The following is an 18,345-nucleotide window of genomic DNA, read 5'->3' as shown; positions in this document are numbered from 1 at the left end:
GGGAAGGAAGGCCTGTGGGGGCAAAGGAGGGAAAGCACTTTTCCTTTCCACAGTCTGTAAACTGTCTGGAGAGCTTCAAAGTTGGAGAAACCATAAAAAAGAAAATAAGAAATAACAAAAAGGGAAGTTGCCATAGAAACAGCCCTCTCTCCCTCCCCTGAGCCCGCTGGGGCTGGCACCAGAGTGTGGAAAAAGCTCCTTGGCTGGCCCAGGCTCACACCAGGAATGTGGCCGCAGCTGAAACTGGGTTGGGGCAGGCTCCCACCACCAAGCACAGCAGAGCCCAGCTGAGTGACATTCCAGCCACTGAGCAAGTAGTTACCCTCCACTCTGGCTCAGCTAAGGGCTGTGCCTTCCTGAACAGGATGAGAGTGTGCCTGGGGGCTGGAGGAATTTGCTTAGCCTTGGGTCAGTTTTTTCAGAGGAATTGGCTCTAGGAGGCCCATGAACTGGAACTGGGGTCCTTGGGGTGGGGGACACACACTGTATCAGTAAGGCACCGGCAGCAGGCCAGCCTCTCTGGCAGCTGGAGGAAAGCCCTGCATAGCGACGCAGCCACAGTGTTCCCAAGCAGCCCATCTCTAGGCGTTCCCAGGAACATGCAGCTGCACCAGGCTGGGCCAAGGGTGCTGGCCTGGGGAGCCAGTGTGAGCTCATGACCATGGCCGCTGAACCAGGCCACAGGCCTGATCTGACCCTGTTCCTGGGCCTGTCCCCCATCAGATGCACAAGACTGGTATGAGAAGCGCTGGCTGGTGGCTGCACTGGAGGCCTGGCACTGACACCACGTTGTTCAGTCGTGGGCTCCAGTCTTGTCCCCCCCGGGCCAGCTCTGGCTGAGGGGCTTGGCTGTCACCTGGCTTTATCCTGTGTGGCACCCTCATTCCTGGAGCTGAAAGATCCTTCTCACTGTCCAGAAGTGATAGGGGCTTTGCCAAGTGCCAATTTAAAGACTCAGCAGTAGGTGTGGGTGGGAATGCTACACCCCTGTCTCCCTCTTCCAGGCTCTTTCTAGTAGAGCCCACCAGCAGAGCTGCAGGCCCAGGTTCACCCTGACCTCAAGGCCCTGCCAGAGCTGAGTAGCTGATTTCTTAGGCTTCCTATGTGTGAAATGGGTCTCATGGCCTAATGGCCTCCCACCAGGATGTTAGAGATGCTGGAACAAGGCTGATTTTTTTAGGCCAGGCAGACAAGCATCTACCCTTCTTTGGAAATACATCAGCTACCCAGGCCTGGGCTCTTCTAGAAGAGGGAACTTTATCTAGAGAAGTCATTTCTGTCCTATGCTCTGATGAAGTCAAAGCCTTGGCCTCCCTGGCTTTCTGGGACTGGGCCTCTCTAGCATTGTAAGGACGACCCAGGCTTGACTGCTTCCCCAAAGGCCTCCCACCCAGGTCCAGCTTGGTCACTGCCCAGGCCCTAGGACTACGACAGCTCTGAAAAGGCCCTGGACCAATGATCCTTTTCCCCAACGTTGGGTTCTGCTGACCTAGACCTTAGAGCCCACAGATTGCTCTTACTGCCCACAGGGGGTGTTGATATATCTGTATGCAGAGATTCTGTGCTAGGGCATATGAGGATCTGAGACTTGTGGCCATGCTGTGTTTCCCACACCCTTCAGGTCCAGCTGCCGATGGCCTCGCTGTCATCTGGTCCTTTGTTAATTCAGCTACCACCTTGGCAGCTACTCTCCTGAGATGGTAAGGAGAGCCCAATCTCCCCCCAACACACTTAGCTGCCCAATCCTTCTGTCATTACCCCACTTGGCTCTATCCTTTCTGGAACATTCTTCTCTGTCAATCTTCCTGGAGGCCTCACAGCCTCAGCCCCCTTTCACAAAGGTCTGGAAATAACTTGTGATGTTCCCCCTACCTACAACCCACACACCTCCATCTACCTCTGGGATACCTTCCCAGAGCATGTGCCTTCCCTGGACCCGTCACCACCCACAGACTCATCCCCCAGACACTGTTTGCCTCTATCTTTGTAAATACAGTAATGGGCTTCTTCATGGTCCACATCTAAATACCCACCTAGATATGCAGCTGTCGATGGCTCTACTGTGGTCCCATCAGGCCTGTGGGGAGCAAAGGAGGGCCTCTGAGTATTCTGGCAGTCCTCTTTGGGTATTGCTTCCACCCAAACCAAGGCCGACGGTTCTGGGGCAAACACTGGGCCCCAGGATAGCAGAGACTGCAGTGTCTTCACCTGTGTGTGTGTGTGTGTGTGTGTGTGTGTGTGTGTGTGTGTATCATGCCTTCTCTGTGGCTCCTTTTGGAAAGCTCCCTCCAAGCAGCCCAGAGTTGCTGGGCAGGTATGTAACAGCCACTCTATGACCCTATGGTCACTCTTGCTTCCTCAAAACCAAGGTATGGGGGCTGGAGAGATGGCTCAGCAGTTAAGAGCACCCCGACTGCTCTTCCAGAGGTCCTGAGTTCAATTCCCAGCAGCCACATGGTGGCTCACAACCATCTGTAATGGGATCCGATGCCCTCTTCTGGTGTGTCTGAAGACAGCTGCTGTGTACTCATATACATAAAATAAGCAAATAAATTAAAAACAAAACAAAAAACCAAGGTATGGTTTTTGGGATGCTAGAGGTTCTCACACCCAGACTAGTGTGCTGAAAGAGGAGCTGGGAGCTGGTCTGAGGACAGCTGAGGTCTGCACCTGTTTGGGGGTTGCCAAGGAATACATTATTTTTCAGAAAGAAGTCACTCAAGAGGCTGGGGAGATGGCTCAGACAATAAGACTGTTGCTTTGCAAGCCATAGGACCCAAGTCAAGTCCCCATGTGAAAACGCCAGGCACGGTAGCATGTGTCTGTAACCCCAGCACTGGTAAGGAGGAGACAAGAGCATCGCTGGGGCTTGCTGGCCAACCAGTCTGGCCTAAGTGCCGAGCTCCAATCCGATGAGAAACCTTGTCTCAGAAGAAGTGAGTACTGTTCCTGAGGGTGGCATCTAAGGTTGTCCTTTGATTCACACACACATATGTGCACACACACACATGCAAGCACACAGAGAGACATGACTTGAGGCTGAGGCACCCTTGTGATCCCTCCAATAAGCAAAAGGCAAGTATCACCTGGGACACTCCTGACTGGGAGAAGTAGAGGGACAGATGGAGTCCAAAGGAGGAAGACAGGGGCCTGGCTCTGGAACCCCTATATCCAGAGGCTCCCCTCTGGCCCCTGTGTCTGAAAGATGAACCCTTACTGCTGCCCACAGGATCCGTGAGAACACTGAGGGATTCCCAAGGTATGTGCAAACCCTGTCTGACACATTCTTCAGACTGAAGCTGGAGCCCCACACACCCTTGGGCTTTGAAAACAGCCAATGAGGGCTGGTCCAGCTTTGCAGACACACCCCAAAGAAGGACCAGCTGCCCGGGTGGGTCATCTGAGGAGGACCTGGCAAGGCTCTGCTGAATGTGGCCAGTACACGTGGCAATATGGGGCCCTCTGGCACATCCTGGGTTTAGGTCTCTGAATCAAGTTTGTGGAGCCTCTCCTGTTTCCTGACTGGGAGGGGAGCAGGGGTGGGGGTGGGGGATGAGGATGCTGGCTCCGTGTAGACACCTGGCCCCAATCCCAGATGGCTGAGCCCAAGCTGTGTGCTGAACGATGGGTCTCTATGGACGGGGAGGGGCCTCAGAACTGGGCCTCCTCCCTGACCTGGCCCTCCATCCAGGACAGCTGATTTCCTGTCACTAGTGGCTCAAGGTGGCCAATAGCCAGTGCAGAGATAGGGACAGTGCAGAGGGTCCCTGTCCAGGTGGGGCTGAAGTAACAGCGGGTTCTGATCCCTTGGCAAACTTAAAAAGACCACATGCCTGGTTTGGGTGATAAAAAATTAAAGACAAAAGATTTTTAAATGACTTCATTTTAAGTAGGGAGAATGGGCCTTGGCTGGACCCAAGAGTCACCTTAAAGGAGAAGAGATAAATAATTTAGCAGCAGGGGTAACTAGAGTCTGTCAGGCTGCCAGCTTTAAGAGAAATAAAGGGGCTTACAAGAACCCTGAGAGTTCTGAGAGTTTTTAGAGACCCTCAGGGCTTTGAAGAAGCCAGACAGAGGCAGGCAGGAGCTGGCGTCTTGAATGAGGGGCCCTCAGAGCCCGTGGTTAACAGGGCAGTGGAGGGAGGCATGTGGTCAGGCCTCAGACCAGGTCTCCAGGAGACCTGAGAGATAGTTTGAAAGAAAACCGTTCTGTGGAGCCTGATAGCAGTGTGAGGGAGAGCTTCAGGGAGGAATGGTATGCACATCATGGGCTCAGCAGGGGGATCAGAACAGAGATCCTGAGAGGCACTTCTTGCAGCCTAGCTGAGGAGACAGTTGCCAGCACTGGGTAGGGAGGGGCCCATAAACTGGCCTGGTATCCTTGAGTAAGCTTGGAATGCTACATGACCTTTTCTAAGAGTTTCTCCAACTCCTCTCTTTCTGTCTTTCTGTCTGTCTTTGTCTTTGTCTTCATATATAGTATATGTATACATATACATATATACACATATATGTGTGTATATATATATATATAATTTTCCCATCATTCTTTTTGAGACAGGGGTGGGGACTGGGGGGGGGTCTCATATACCCCGGGCTGGTTTTGAACTGGCTCTATAGTCAAGGGTGGTGCTGAGATTACACGTGTATGCCCGCATGGCCAGTTTGTGGGGTGCCAAGCATTGAACCTATGTGCGTGCTAGGCAAGCGCACTGCCAATGGCACTGACGTCTCCAGCGTTCTGTTTTGAAATGAGGTCTGTGTCACCCACCCTGGCCTAGAATGCCCCCTTCCTGCTGGGGCCTCAGGAATGCCTGCTGGGTCATGCTTCATTATGATTGGGTATGAATTTCTATTTCCACCAAAAATTTTTAGAAGTTTGCCCTAATTCAGAAGTTTGAATCCCAGCATTTTTTTTTTTTTTTTTTTTTTTTTTTTTTTTTTTTTTTTGGTTTTTTGAGGCAGGGTTTCTCTGTGTAGCCCTGGCTGTCCTGGAACTCACTCTGTAGACCAGGCTGGCCTGGAACTCAGAAATCCACCTGCCTCTGCCTCCCAAGTGCTGGAATTAAAGGCCTGTGTCACCACTGCCCTGCGAATCCTAGCATTTGTGAGGTGAAGGCAGGAGGATTAGGAGTTTGAAGCCAGCCTGGGCAATCTGAACCTCTAAGAAGTAAGGCTGGTAGTGAGTGAAGGCATTTGCTGCATAGGCCTGCCTGGTGACCCTTTGACCCCATGATGAAAGAGAAGATTGACTCCTCAAACTTGACCTTTGACCTCCTCACTCAGGCTGTGGTGTGTGCTCACAGTCTCCCAGTCGACATACAAAATAAAACATAAAAGTAAGGGTAATTAGGCCAACAGCAACAACAAAGAACCTCGGCCACCATTTCTCCCAAGTGTTTTCCTGTTGCCTCCCCTTCTGGAGTCTTTAGCTCCCGGTGTGTTCTGTTTGCCCGTCTCAGCTCCCTCTCAGCTCCTGGAATGATTTGGGGACCACCTTCAGGTCAGCACAGCCATTCCTCAGGAAGGGCCTCACTTTGAATGGGTCTGTTTCATCCCTGCCAGCTTCTGGATTATTTTATGGGCGAGTGTGGTATTCACGGCCTTGCACGTGTTGGTGTGCTCTTGACTGAATTAAGCTCCACAGGCTCTTGCTAGTTTGGCTTGTGGCTTCTCCCTGCCCCTCAGCTTTCCTGGTGAGCATGGAGTCCAACTGCAGCTGTCCCCATATCTCCTCAGTGGCTCCTCCCTCTCCCTTCCTCCCTCCCTCTTCCTCCCCCCCAGTCATTTCTTTGGTCTTGATGGACTACTATGGGCTGTGTTTCTCCATAGCGCTTGCTTGCTGACTTATGTAGTGGTGTGGTGACAGGGCCCAGGGCCTCCAGAGTGCTAAGCTAATACTCTTTGCTGAGCTGCACCCTAAGCCCTTTCCAGTCTTTCTTTAGGCTACACACAGTATGGATTGAGGTCCTTCTGTGCCCACTGAAATGTTCTTGACATTAAGTGGCCGAGATGGTGCTTTCCATCTTGGTTTTGCTTTCAGGGCTTGTTGGGTATCCTTTAAGTTCAGGTTAATTATTCTGAACTACTAAGGGAACTGTGCCAGTACCCTGTGTATTTCCAGGTCTCCAGCTGGGTGTTTTCCACCCTGCACACAGGTGGCTCTGTCCTGTGTACACTGACTTCGGCTCGACTGGCTGACCAAGGCTCATCTTTCCTTCTCACTTGTTCCAGACAGGGTTTCTCTGTGTAGCCCTGGCTGTCTTGGAACCCTCTCTGCAGGCCATGTTGGCCTCACTCTTTGCCTTTTCACAGGCTCCCAGCCCCGTCTCCTCCCCTCAGGAGACTCCTAGACTTGCCTGGATTCTCTTTCCAGCCCTGCAGCCTGGAGACCTTCCTTGTTTCCACCCCTTGGGGCTCCCTACCCATCCCTGACTGACTGGTGCTCATCTCTCTCTCTAGTTTTTAACTGCTTCTTCTTTATTTTTGAGGGGACAAGTCCAATCCCACATATTCTGTCTTTGCTGGAAGCAAAAACATGTTCCCATCACTACAGCCCGACACCAGATGAGGGAGCCCAGATAATACCAATTGACCTTCTGAGAGTCCAACAGATGGGATGGGTGCCAGCTCTCAGTGAAGTCTAGGCATGGGGACTGCCCCATCACCTGACATGGTCCAAGGGTACAAGTCTGAGGGCAGATGCTTCTCGGCAAAGAGGAAAGCTCTGATGTTCACCCCCAGAGGTTACTGAATGGGCACACTCATGCTTGCCCAGAATTCTACCATCAGCCAGATAGGTTCAGGTTTGGAGAAGCTTGTTCCAAGCTACAGAAGGTCACAGATTCAGGGGCAATGGGGTCTCTGTGGAACAGGATGACTAGTAAGTATTATTCCTCTGGGCAAGAGGCCTCTGTCTTTCCCTTCAAGACCATGTAGGCTCTGCTGGAGAACACAGGCATCAGAGGCACATGGAGGCTGTCAGCTTGAGGCATGGCAGGAGGCTGGTCCCAAACTGACTAGACACACGGCAGGGCCTCCTTGGTACACACATTGTCACCTGTCCCAGCAGCTTGAGATGCAGTGGGGGCCTCACATGGGTTCTTGGTTCTAGCTACTGTCGGGTTGTTGGGCCAGCAGGGTCACACATCCCTGCTTCCTTCAGCATCCTTCAACTGCAATACTAGGGTGTGTTTGTGAAGGGCCTTGTGGGGCTCTGTGGCTCACTGGAGACTAAGGAGCTGTGGCCTTGTGTAGTGGGCATGTATGGTTAGATCTCACAGAGGAGTGGAAACAGCCAAACAGGGTTCAGGTAACAGAGCTTCAGCCAGAGCCTGGGCACAGAGGCTATGCCTTTTTGCCCATAGCTGCATGGGCTTGGCCCTCAGTGGCTACATATCAGGCTTCACAAGCCCTGCAGGAGCTCTGGGGTGCTAAGATTGGGTCTTGCTTTGGCCATTTTGTTCATGGCAGTCTAGCTTATAAAAACAGATACCCACCACCCTCCTTGTGCCTAGTCTGGCCTAGGTAGGGGACCTGAAGTGAGTCCTAGATTCCAGGCTAGAGGAAAGGTTGCCACATGGGTAAAAGGTACAGGTTCCTAGGTCTCTGAATAACCCATCTGAACCTCCAGGTCAAGGCCAGGAGCCTGAGTAGATGCTTCTGTTCTAGGGTTCTTAGAGGCTGAATGCATCTAAGCCCCTGCACTAACAGACCATGATGGCATAAAAGCAGCTTTCCAAAGATCCAGCCTAGGCCACACTGGATGTGAGCCCCAGGGCTTCTATAATGCCCTGAGACTCCAAACCAAAGTTCCAAAATTTAGAACTAACTCTCTCTCTCTCTCTCTCTCTCTCTCTCTCTCTCTCTCTCTCTCTCTCTCTCTCACACACACACACACACACACACACACACACACTGAAGCTGTCACTGCATTTCTAAGGAGAAGAATGGAGGTTTGAGCATTTGGTCTATGACATCTGTCTCTCACAGGCAGGGTGCTGATTCCAGTCCTGTGATCCTTCTCCTGGACACAGGCCAGGGCAAGAACTTCAGCAGACAGGCCAGGTTGGTCATGCACCACTCCCATGAGGCCCCAACTGAGGGCTCAACCAAGATTCTGGACAGCCATGGATGGTTGTGCATGTTTCCCAGGCGATAGAACAGGGGCTTAATGACTTCACCCTCCTGCGCCCTGTCCCAGGTGGGAAGCCCAGTTCATCCACTTTGGAGAAGGATACTGTTCAGCTGGGGAAGAGGCCCTTGACAATGGCATGTGAGGGGTTAAGGTTGCTGTCCTGTGCCTCATTCTGCCTGGATCACTATCCCAGCACCACACCAGCAGGAAACAACCTGCTGTGTGGGGGAGATTAGGGTTGCAGGAGCCAGGACAAAGGCACATCCAAGGGCCAGCTGCTCCTGCCTAGCCCTCACACCTGTTTCAGTTTGTTACTCCTTCTTGGACAGGACAGGGCTCATTTTTCAGTCCTTAAAACTTTCTAGAGGAAGCTGGAAAGATGGCCCAACAGTTAAGTGCACCTGCTGCTCTTGCAGAGGACCGGAATTTTGGTTCCTAGCACCCACATCAGGTGCCTCTCAACCATCCTCTAACTCCGCCTCCAGAGGAGCTGACACCTTCTTTTGGGCTGTGCCAGCAACTTCACACGTTTATATGCATGTGTGCACACACTTTAAAAAATAAACATCCTGAAGAAAGGAGGGACCTAGGAAGCCCTTCATGTCCCCTTGCTTCCCCAGGGCAAGATACTCGCTGCGCACAGGCAGCAAGAGCCTCAGAGTCACGTGATGTAACTCCTACTTCGCCTTGTGCTTTCACTCCAGTGAGTGAAAAGGGTCTCACCACACAGGGCTGCCCAGCTCCTCATCTCTGGGTGCTGATCTTTCTCCTGGAACAGACCTAGTCATAGCACCCCCATGTTCCCTGCAGCTATGCTGTGGGGACCTCAATCCAGGGCTAATGTGAAGTCCATTGCTCTGTGTCAGCCACGAAGTATATGCCCTGCAGTTCGAGGGGGGCTCAGCCTCCAGGTAGGAGGGCAGAGGTGAGCTGCAAAGGGCTGGGGAAGGGAATAAGCAGGTGCCTATGTTGTCAGAACCACATCTTGTGAGTGTCTGGTTCTATTAGAGATCATTAAAAAGCATTTTCCCCAGAGTCCCCCTGCACAGCTTGTATGGGAAGCAGAGGGGAGAGGTGTGCCCGACAGTGACAGTGCATTCACAATAAGCCCCCGGGGTGAGCCATGGCATCAGTAGCTGGGTGATCTGGGTGTGGGCTGAAGGGGGTGATGAGAAGCTATGAGACCACTTCCCTGGGTTTCCTCCTCACCCAACAGCCTGGTGGTCTCCTTCACTGGGTTCTATACACAATGGCTGGGTGCAGGAGCCTCTGAGGCAGAGAGTCTATTGGGTTATGGACCTGGGGTTGATATGTCTCTGTGGCTGTGAGATGCATGGCTGCCTTAGCATGTCAGGCTATGTCCAGGGCTCAATGCCACCTCTGCACCATACTGTTGCAGGCTCCAGGCAGTGGGTTCTTGCCCAAAAGGTCCTGGTGCTGTTGTGCTATGGCTGGAGGCTACTCATAAGCTTCCTATGAGGTTCAGGGCAGGTGGGAGCCTAGGATTCCAGCATCTCCCTACCATGAGTGTTTGCTGCTTCCTTAAGGGGGACAAGAGCCCAGTGCTGGGTACACAGTGGCCACCTACAGCCAGCTCAGAGGGCTGCCTGTCATCAACTATCTTTTCAAGTATATAAAAAAATTAATTGACTCCATCTGTGTTGGCCTAATGACTGATTAAATGACTAATCATGGAAGTCTTAATTAGAACCATTTCCCTCTGAGCTGAGGTGGGAGGAGGGGCCCTGACAGTCCCTAGCATGTGTCAGGCATTGGGTGATCGGGTGAGAGACCCAATGTGCAATCAGGCCCAAGGTCATCTGCCAGGGCTTCCTGTATACATTACTGAGAGGCTGGCTGTGTCTCAGCCCCCTCACTGGTGGGGTTGCAAGCAGATGCATTCTTTCCATCACAAGGCATGCAATCAGAGTTTCTGGGGGGAAGTGTAACCAGAGCCCTTCCCCGATTCTGTGGAATGCTCATGTGTGGCTGGACAAATTTGCAGCCACACTTATTAAATCAAGTCCATCCTTTGCAGCTGACACGACTTCATATCGTGCAGGGACTGACAGGGCCCTTTGTCATGTAGTGAAATTCCAAAACATGCTTGGAATGTCTCTGCAGGAATTCGGCAAGGGGCCCTGGACGGAAACATGCTCACTCCCAGGAAAGCCTGCAGAAGGCGCCTGCAGGACCAGCACTTACTGCCTGTCTGACCCTGGTGCAGGGTGGGTGTACCCATCTACAATCCCTTTCCTTCCTTGTAAGAATGTTGGTCTGACTTTGGGTGCCCATGTCAGGCAGAGACCAGACTTTGAGAATGTGAAAAACCTACTTTCCCCAGAGCCCAGGACTAACTCTTCCTAGGACCCCACCACTCTCTGTCATCCAGCCTTTCCAGGCTTAGTGCCACCTCAGTAGTGACAGTCTGTGAAGTCTGAAGGTCAAGAGTTCCTTGCACTCAGGGACCAGGCTCTGTACTTGCTAGGTCTCCTTCACTGCTATGTACACAGGTGACTGGGCCTGGTGAGCTTCCCATAGTCTGTGACTGCTGGAGGCGAAGGGAGTGAGGCAGGTACCAACCTGTGCCCACAGGACCTTGCTCATGTTAAGCTTGGTATTGTTGAGATCTTTATACCTCCCCATCCCTACCAAAGCGCTCGTTTTTAGGGAGCACAAAGGGACATTTCTGTATTCAGATGAGATGTTCCAGAAGGATGCCTGCAAGTTTTAAGAGGCAAACAGGCTCTTTAAGCACTGTATCTTATATAAATCAGACCCCTGGCTCCCCTGCCCTGAGCTGAAATTACAGGGTGGTGTGTCACTCTCAATCTCTGCGATGGGGGAGAGCTCCTTCATCACTCCTTCCTTTTGTCTGAAGCCTCTGGATGACAGCAGTGACTGCTGAGTCTGACTCAGGCAAATCTAGTCAATGAGACTGTCTGAGGTTTCAAGAGTCGCCAGCTGGTGGCCAGGGTCAGTCTCTCCCCAGCACCCAGAAGCCCAGAGTATTTTGTACAGGCCAAAGGGATAAGGGTATAAGCTGGCTGGTTTTATGTCAATTTGACACAGCTAGAGTCATCTGAAAGGATGAACCTCAATTGAGAAAATGCCTCCATGAGACCTAGCTGTAGGGCATTTTCTTTTTTCTTTTTTTGGTTTTTCGAGACAGGGTTTCTCTGAGTAGCCCTGGCTGTCCTGGAACTCGCTCTGTAGACCAGGTTGGCCTCGAACTCAGAAATCCACCTGCTTCTGCCTCCCAAGTGCTGGGATTAAAGGCGTGCGCCACCACCGCCTGGCAAAATGTGATCGTGTCAGAAGTGGGATGGGCATTTTCTTAATTAGTGATTGATGGGCAGTGGGATGGGGGCAGCTCATTGTAGGAGGTACCATCCCTGAGCTGATGGTCCCGAGTTCTATAAGAAAGCAGACTGAGGCTGGGCATGGTGGCATACACCTTTAGTTCCTAGCACTCGGGAGGCTGAGGCAGGTAAATTTATATGTGTTCGAGGCCAGCCTGGTCTATAGAGAGAGTTTCAGGTCAGTCAGGGGTACACAGAGAAACTCTGTCTTGAAAAACAAAACAAGAACAAAACAAACAAACAAAGCAGGGTGAGTGAGGCATGATGAGCAAGCCAGTAAGCAGCACCCCTACATTAGCTCCTGCCTCCAGGTTCCTGCCCTGTTTGAGTTCCTGTCCTGACTGTTCTCAGTGATGAACAGTGATGTGGTGTGAAAGTGTAAGCTGAATAAACCTTCTCCTCTCCAGGGTCATGATGTGTCATTACAACAGCAGAAACCCTAGCTAGGAGACTGGAGTTTGAGGGACAGGTGTGTCCTCAGAGATACAGTCCCAGCATGTCCAGGGCCCACTCCTGATGCCATAGGCAGGATCACTCTTGGTGGGATGGCAGCTGCCTGAACTTCTCAGCTTCTCCACCTACAAGCCTCCTGGGTGTTCTGCTAAACACCCAGAGGCTATGATCTGTCACCCCCCTCTAATTTCTGTTCAGCACTGACTGATACACAAGGTATAAGCCCTGACCAGCTAGCTGGCTTATACCTTCAGTTGAGCCACTGGGATTCATGTTTCTATGCTGAGGGGGCATCTGGGGGTGGGAAGGTTCCAAGGGGGCCGTAGTGACTTCCAGTTCAGTCATTGTTTTCCAGCAAATGTGAGGGGCTTCTCTCTCCTCATGCCTGGCAGTGGTAATATCTGAAAGCTGTAGTGATCTTATGTGCTTACCTGGGATGACTGAAACTGTTCCCTCCTTGGCATCTTGGCCTCAGACTCCAGTCTTTGCCAGGAGAGAGGGAAGGGTATGAACTATGACCCAGGTATGGCAGCCAGTCCAGTTGGGTTAGGAAGGGACAGGGGATATAGTCCTGCGGTCCTACCTCTCTAGAGACTAACTAGAAAGCTAGGGACCCAAATGATCACAGCTAGATCCTCCTGGAGACCCCTGGAAGAGCCAGACCAAGGGTTTGCTCAGGACAGCTGTGACTCAATGGCTGTGTCTCTGTGTGGTTGGGAGTGGTAAGAACATTTTGGCACAAAGTGTGGCAAATGCTGGGTCACAGATCCTCAAGGTGTTCCCCATAACTAGGCAGTAGTAGTCCAACAGGCAGAACCAGGTGGGTTTAGGGCCCCATGATAGGTCTGAGTAGTCTATTGTATGATCTAAATTAAGGTCAGAGGTGATATAGTGCCAACATGGACAGAAGACTTGGGGGCTGAGAAGTACTCTCTGAGTGCTGGGGGAGGGGAAACAATGCAGATCTGGTCTTTGTTGGCAAGGTTGAAGGTTGGAGTCTTTAGGACTCCAAGCTCTGATCTCAAGAGTCCTACATTCTATGGTCCAACAAAGGCTCAACAGCCAGGCTCCTCAGCCAGTGGCCTTCACTCTTCCCCTTACCTAGCCTGAGCCTCTCAAGGATGCCCTACTCAGGCCAGACATGTACCCCCATGATGCTACTGGGCTCTTAAGCGCAAACCAAGATAATGAAGCACTCCTGGTTTGCAGGGCTGGGCAATGCTTCTGGAAAAGACAGGTGTCCTAGAATCCTGGAAGGTCACCTCTTTTGGTCAAAGGACTTAAGGATCTGATACCCAAACAGCAGGAGGATGACAGAACCCTTTGACTGTCACAAATGCTGGGGACAAAGTGGGGACAGACCTTGCCCAAGGCTCCCACATTCTTTCTAGGGAAAGGGTCAAACTCTCACAAGAGATTGGGGGGTCTTTAGGGGAGCATTCCTGGACGACAGCATTTGCATGGCAAGGGTAGCCAAGTCAGAGGAGACAAGAGACCTCATAGCCCGGAGAACACGGTACTGAGGAGTCTGGGGAGCTTCGTGAGGCCAAGGTTTGTATGTAGATGACAGTTGCTCTAAACACATTGCCTCTCTGGGATGTAGCTCAGCTCAGTTGGTCTACTGCTTACCTGTTATGCACAAACACGGGGTTCCATGCCCAGCACTATATAAAACAGGTATGGTAGTATAGGCCTGTAACCCTAACACTTAGCAGTGAAGGCAGGATTGGAAATTCAAGGTCACCCTCAACATCTATCAGCCAGCCTGGGCTACATGAGATCCTATCTCAAAAATAAATGAATAAAAAATTTTAAAGTTCTCCCTGGTGTTTCTAGGTTCTGGAAACAGGAGACAAGCTGCTCAGAGGCAAGGCTCCCAGGAGAATGACCTTAATCTCAGTAGTGGAAGGTGGAGTCTAGTCTGATGACTGCCTGCAGCCAGGAACACTCTGATGCCGGACGAAATACAGGCAATGCTGGGTCACAAGTATACACTGAGCGTGTGGCCATTCTGAGTCTGCACACTGACTCAGCTGCTTCTTGAGGTCCAGGAATCCTATTCTGTGGTCATTTAATTACAGACACCTTAGAGTTCCTTAGTGGGCGGTGGATGGGAAAATGGACTGGCTACCTTCCATCTTTTCTGGAGGAGGCAACAAAAGCCTTTGGTTGAAGGAAGAAACTTGTTCATGCCAGCCTTGGCAGAGGATCTCAGCAGGGTAAGACAGAGAGCATCCTGGGCCTTGAGGTAGCCAATGTAAATGACCCTGGTGCTCACTGTCAGCTCTCATATCCTCTCTGGGAGGAAACACTAGGCTGATGGTAGCTCTATGCTAGCCAGATCTTGGTTATATTTTTAAATCAGCTTTGGCTGTTGTACAAACATGCTCCGTGGTCGATTCACAGACCCTGACTCAGAGCAGCACGGGACACATCTCCTGCTGTACCAGGCTCTGTCCCAGTGCCGCCTTTTAAGGGGCATCAAAGGCTTGTCAGTTTGCCAGCACTTTACCAGCCTCCAGTGTTCCTGGCTCGTCCTACACCCACTGCGTCACCAATGAGCAATCCTGTTGCAGGAGCGCCAGCAGGCAGCTCTCAGCTCCAGCAGGCCACAGGCCCTCCTTCCAGCCCCACCACATATATCTCTTCTCTTGTAGCCTTGCTGTTGGGTCAGTCTGCTCTGGCTCTGCACTGCACATTTCATGTGAACCCCACACTAAGGCAGCACCTTCAGTACACTCTTGGGCTCCTGCCCTCTGCATGTGGCAGAAGGCTGCCACAATCTTCCAAGAGATCTGGCCAGTGACTGTAGGCACCCTTCACCTGTCTCCTAAGCTCTCTCCTGGCTATCTCAGGAGCAATGTTCTCCAGTCCATAGGCTTCCCTGGCCCTTGCCTGCCCTGCTGCCTAGTCTCTCAAGAATTGCTAGGACTTCCTGTTTCAACTAGGTCCAATAAGGCCTACACACCTAGCATGTTCCACTAGCAGAGCACCTGGCATGTGGATGCTGGCTGTTCTACAAGGTACCTACCATGCCATGGCTCATAGGTGCTAGAGGAGTGGGGGTGGAGCTGGCTGCCACATCCTCCTGAGTCAACAGACATGCTGTCTCTTTACCTCTCACTGTGACAAAGCAGCCTTCTGATTTGTCAGACAGAAATCCAGATTTGATTTAAGAGGGCCACCTCAGTTTCCTCCCCTGGGAGACAGGGCTAGTTACAGCACCTGACTGGGTGTGCCCACAGCATACCCTGGCATGGAAGGTTGGGAAAACATGTCCATTCTAGGAGTGCCCCACTCTAGAATCCAGTCTCCCTGTGTATCCATTGTTGACTGCTATCTACCTCTGAGGGGCCTGCAGCATTTCCCCTGACCCTGCTACCAGGCTTCCTGGAGCTCCACCTGGTTTTGGGGTGTAGGGTTTGCAGCAAGAACAAGAGGGCAGTAGCACCCCCTCTTGTTCCCCTTGGGACTTTACTGGGTGAGCTACTCAGAGAGTAGCTATCAGCCACAGAGACATAGGTGCTGTGCTCAGAGGCTCATTGGTGACAGGCTCTGGACATGGGGTTTGTCTTCCTAGATGCCCTACAACTCCTCCTGGCCATCACCTCTCAGACCCCCTCACCATGGTGCCCTCGGAGAGGCAGGCCTGGAGGCAGGTAAGGTGTGTTTGTGACAAAGGCCAGGGCTTGGCTGTGGCAGACCCCAGCTAGTGCACATCTTACCTGTTGGTGCCTTTTAGAGGTTCCTGGGCAGTGGGGAGCACCTCTGGGAGACTCTGGTCACCTTTAGGCCTGTCGCCAGCCTTCTATGAGTCAGGCAGAAGGAGAGAAAAGGTTCAGAAGAGTATGGTGGTAGTAAAGCAGAGCACCCCTAGGCCTTGAGGCCTACCTCAAGTGTGCTGGGCGAGAACAGATAGGGCCGCATCCCAGGTGGAGGGGCTCCGAGGAAGATGTCCACAAACTCGGCACAGCCTTGGTCCACTCGCTGACAGGCAGCAGGACAGCAGGCTTCATGTCTCCTGGCTGAGCAGAAGATTTGCCCAGAAAAATAAAGCAGAGAGAAGCCTTGTGAACCCTGAGCAGAGGGAGAGTTTCACTGTCATCAGGTGAGTGGGCAGGGGGCAAGAAACAGAACCTGGCTGGGGACGAACCTTTGTCCTGGGTATTTCTCTGAGCCAGCCAGAGAGAGAGGAGTGTGGACAGGGAAGTGTGGAGACTGGGAGATAACCGTGGACATGCAGGGCAGACAGGAGGAGCTTGGATCAGAAGCATGGGCTGGGCAGAGTGGATAGGACAGTGTGTGGGAGCCTGGGAAAAGAGCTATAGAGCAGGCAGTGTGGATGGGGCAGCATAGTGGTATGGCCTGGTCAGAGTGACAGATGGTCCCTCCCAAACACATGTGCACACCACAGTACACTTTCCTGTAGGACCAAGCTCCAGTGATCCTTTTCCTGGGGGTTCTTTATTGGGGAAGAGATGTAACCCACTAAGAGCCAGAGGTCTAATACTTTGGGGAGGGCCTCTGGCTAGAACAGGAGCCTCAGATTATGACCTACAGAGGAGTTGGGGTATTTCATGAAAGACTTACAGAGCAAAGGCAGGAAGACAAGGGTAGAACAGACAGCAGTTCCTGGGTGGGGTCCTGGAAGAGGGGGTATAGTTTGGGCCAGCATCATTAAGAGTGCTGAGGTGCTTCAGGACAATGTCTCTTTGAGGAAGGACCCCCATGCTCCAGCTGGATCCTTTGTGGGACTAGGCTGAGTGGGGGACCATCTTTCATCTCTGTTTTAGAGAGGACCCTGGGGCCAGGGACATTAATATCCCTTCCCCAGAGTCCAGGTTTGCAGGAGCCGGGCCTCTGAAATATCTCCAAATTACAAGTGGGAGAATTATTTCTCTCAGAGGTGTATTAATTTTGTCTTATGGTGCATTAATAAAACCCTTTTTCTTATGCAAGGACATTCCCTAGCTAATGTCCTTCCCCGCAGCTCTGTGCCTTGCACCACTGAAGTCCTGTGCAATGACTGGGAACCACAATGCTGACAACATGGTTTCCAGCTCTCTGCACACTGGAGGACCACGTGGAGGTAGTAGGACTGTGTTCTACTACCTCCTTCACAGTGAGTTCCAGGACAGCCAGGGTTACACAGAGAAACTGGGTCTCGAAAAAAACAAACAAACAAACAAGAAACCAACCAAACAAAAAAGGAGCAACTTTTGGCTTTAAGATCCCAGCTCTGTCTTCACATCTCAGAGCATGGCTTGTGCCCAGTTAGGGTGACTGCTGGGTTCCCTGTATGTCAGGCTCTGACTGGCCATGTACCGATTCTAGGGAGTGAAGTAGTCTACAGACCCAGCAAGGAGCTGATGGGCAAATAAATATATCCAGACCAAGGCTATGAGTATCTGCCTCCCTCCAGCTAGGAGGTTCTGGCCACATGCTAAAGGACTTCTCCAGAAGTCACCAAGGTTGGCACCTCTAAAGCATCTGCTCGGTGCCATTCATCTGTGCTGGAATCTTGATGACCTCCCTGCTGCCATGTTTGTTGCTGGAAATTAGAGGTTCAGACAAGGTGTACGGTAGCCATGATGACAACGTGACATTCACATTACTGATGCTAACCATGGTACTTCACGGGAATGATGACATGGAGCAGTGGTGACCTGGAAGTCCAGATCCTCAGTCTACGCAAGGTTGGCACTTGAGGCTATCTGCTTGTGTGGCAGACCTCTCCCTACCCCAAGAGAGAGACTGCCTGGTTGGCCACAACACTTGTTGCAAGTGAGAGAGGCCTTCACTTCCTGCCTTTGCCTCTTTGATCCTTAGGGCATAACAGACTGCTCACTCAGCAGGCCTTCACTCTGCAGGGACAGTGTCCAGACAAGCCACCCAAGGTCCTCAGCCACTCCCCCTATACTAAACCTGTGTGTATCTGGAGGGAGCTTATAGACGAGGGGAGACTCATGGCCAAGAAAAGGGGCAAGAAACACCCACAGGTATGTGATTTCCATGGAGAACAGGGGCCACTTGGCAGGCTTGCCAGCTGGAGGCTTTGCTGATTGCTCTTAGAAGTGTGAGGTGAAGCTGACTGACAGTGCCACCGCCTAGGAACAGGCGTGCTTCTGTCCATGGCTTGTCCACGACGGATGAAGACCCAGGTTTCATGAGAACACTGTCAGTACCCTCTGCACCTGTCCTTCTGCACCCAGGATTCAGGAGGACTGTCACCTGTCCCTCTGCACCCAGACTTCAAGGGAACTGTCACCTGTCCCTCTGTACCCAGGCTTCAGGAGGACTGTCACCTGTCCCTCTGCACCCAGACTTCAGGGGAACTGTCACCTGTCCTTCTGCACCCAGGATTCAGGGGAACTGTCACCTGTCCCTCTGCAC

General features: G+C 52.0%; 1 protein-coding gene across 5 annotated transcripts in view; it reads right to left on the bottom strand.

The window, feature by feature from the left end:
* Positions 1 to 18,345, bottom strand: part of Morn1 (MORN repeat containing 1) — a 60,127-nt gene that overhangs the window by 1,039 nt on the left and 40,743 nt on the right. For 4 of the 5 annotated variants that reach the window (XR_004121236.1, XM_031379731.1, XM_031379730.1 and 1 more), the window contains 3 exons: positions 15,844 to 15,977; positions 15,678 to 15,760; positions 2,034 to 2,077 (listed from right to left, as the gene is read on the bottom strand). Coding sequence is in view for 3 of the 5 variants with exons in the window: in XM_031379731.1 (XP_031235591.1) it covers positions 2,034 to 2,077; positions 15,678 to 15,760; positions 15,844 to 15,977 (261 nt within the window). In the remaining 2 variants the exon portion in view is untranslated. The remainder of the gene's footprint in view (positions 1 to 2,033; positions 2,078 to 15,677; positions 15,761 to 15,843; positions 15,978 to 18,345) is intronic. The other variant, XR_004121237.1, reaches the window with a different exon arrangement.

This window comes from Mastomys coucha, unplaced genomic scaffold (genome assembly GCF_008632895.1).
Source record: "Mastomys coucha isolate ucsf_1 unplaced genomic scaffold, UCSF_Mcou_1 pScaffold18, whole genome shotgun sequence".
NCBI lineage: Eukaryota > Metazoa > Chordata > Mammalia > Rodentia > Muridae > Mastomys > Mastomys coucha.
Note: the sequence above shows the minus strand (reverse complement) of the source record. Positions and strands in the feature narration are given on the sequence as shown.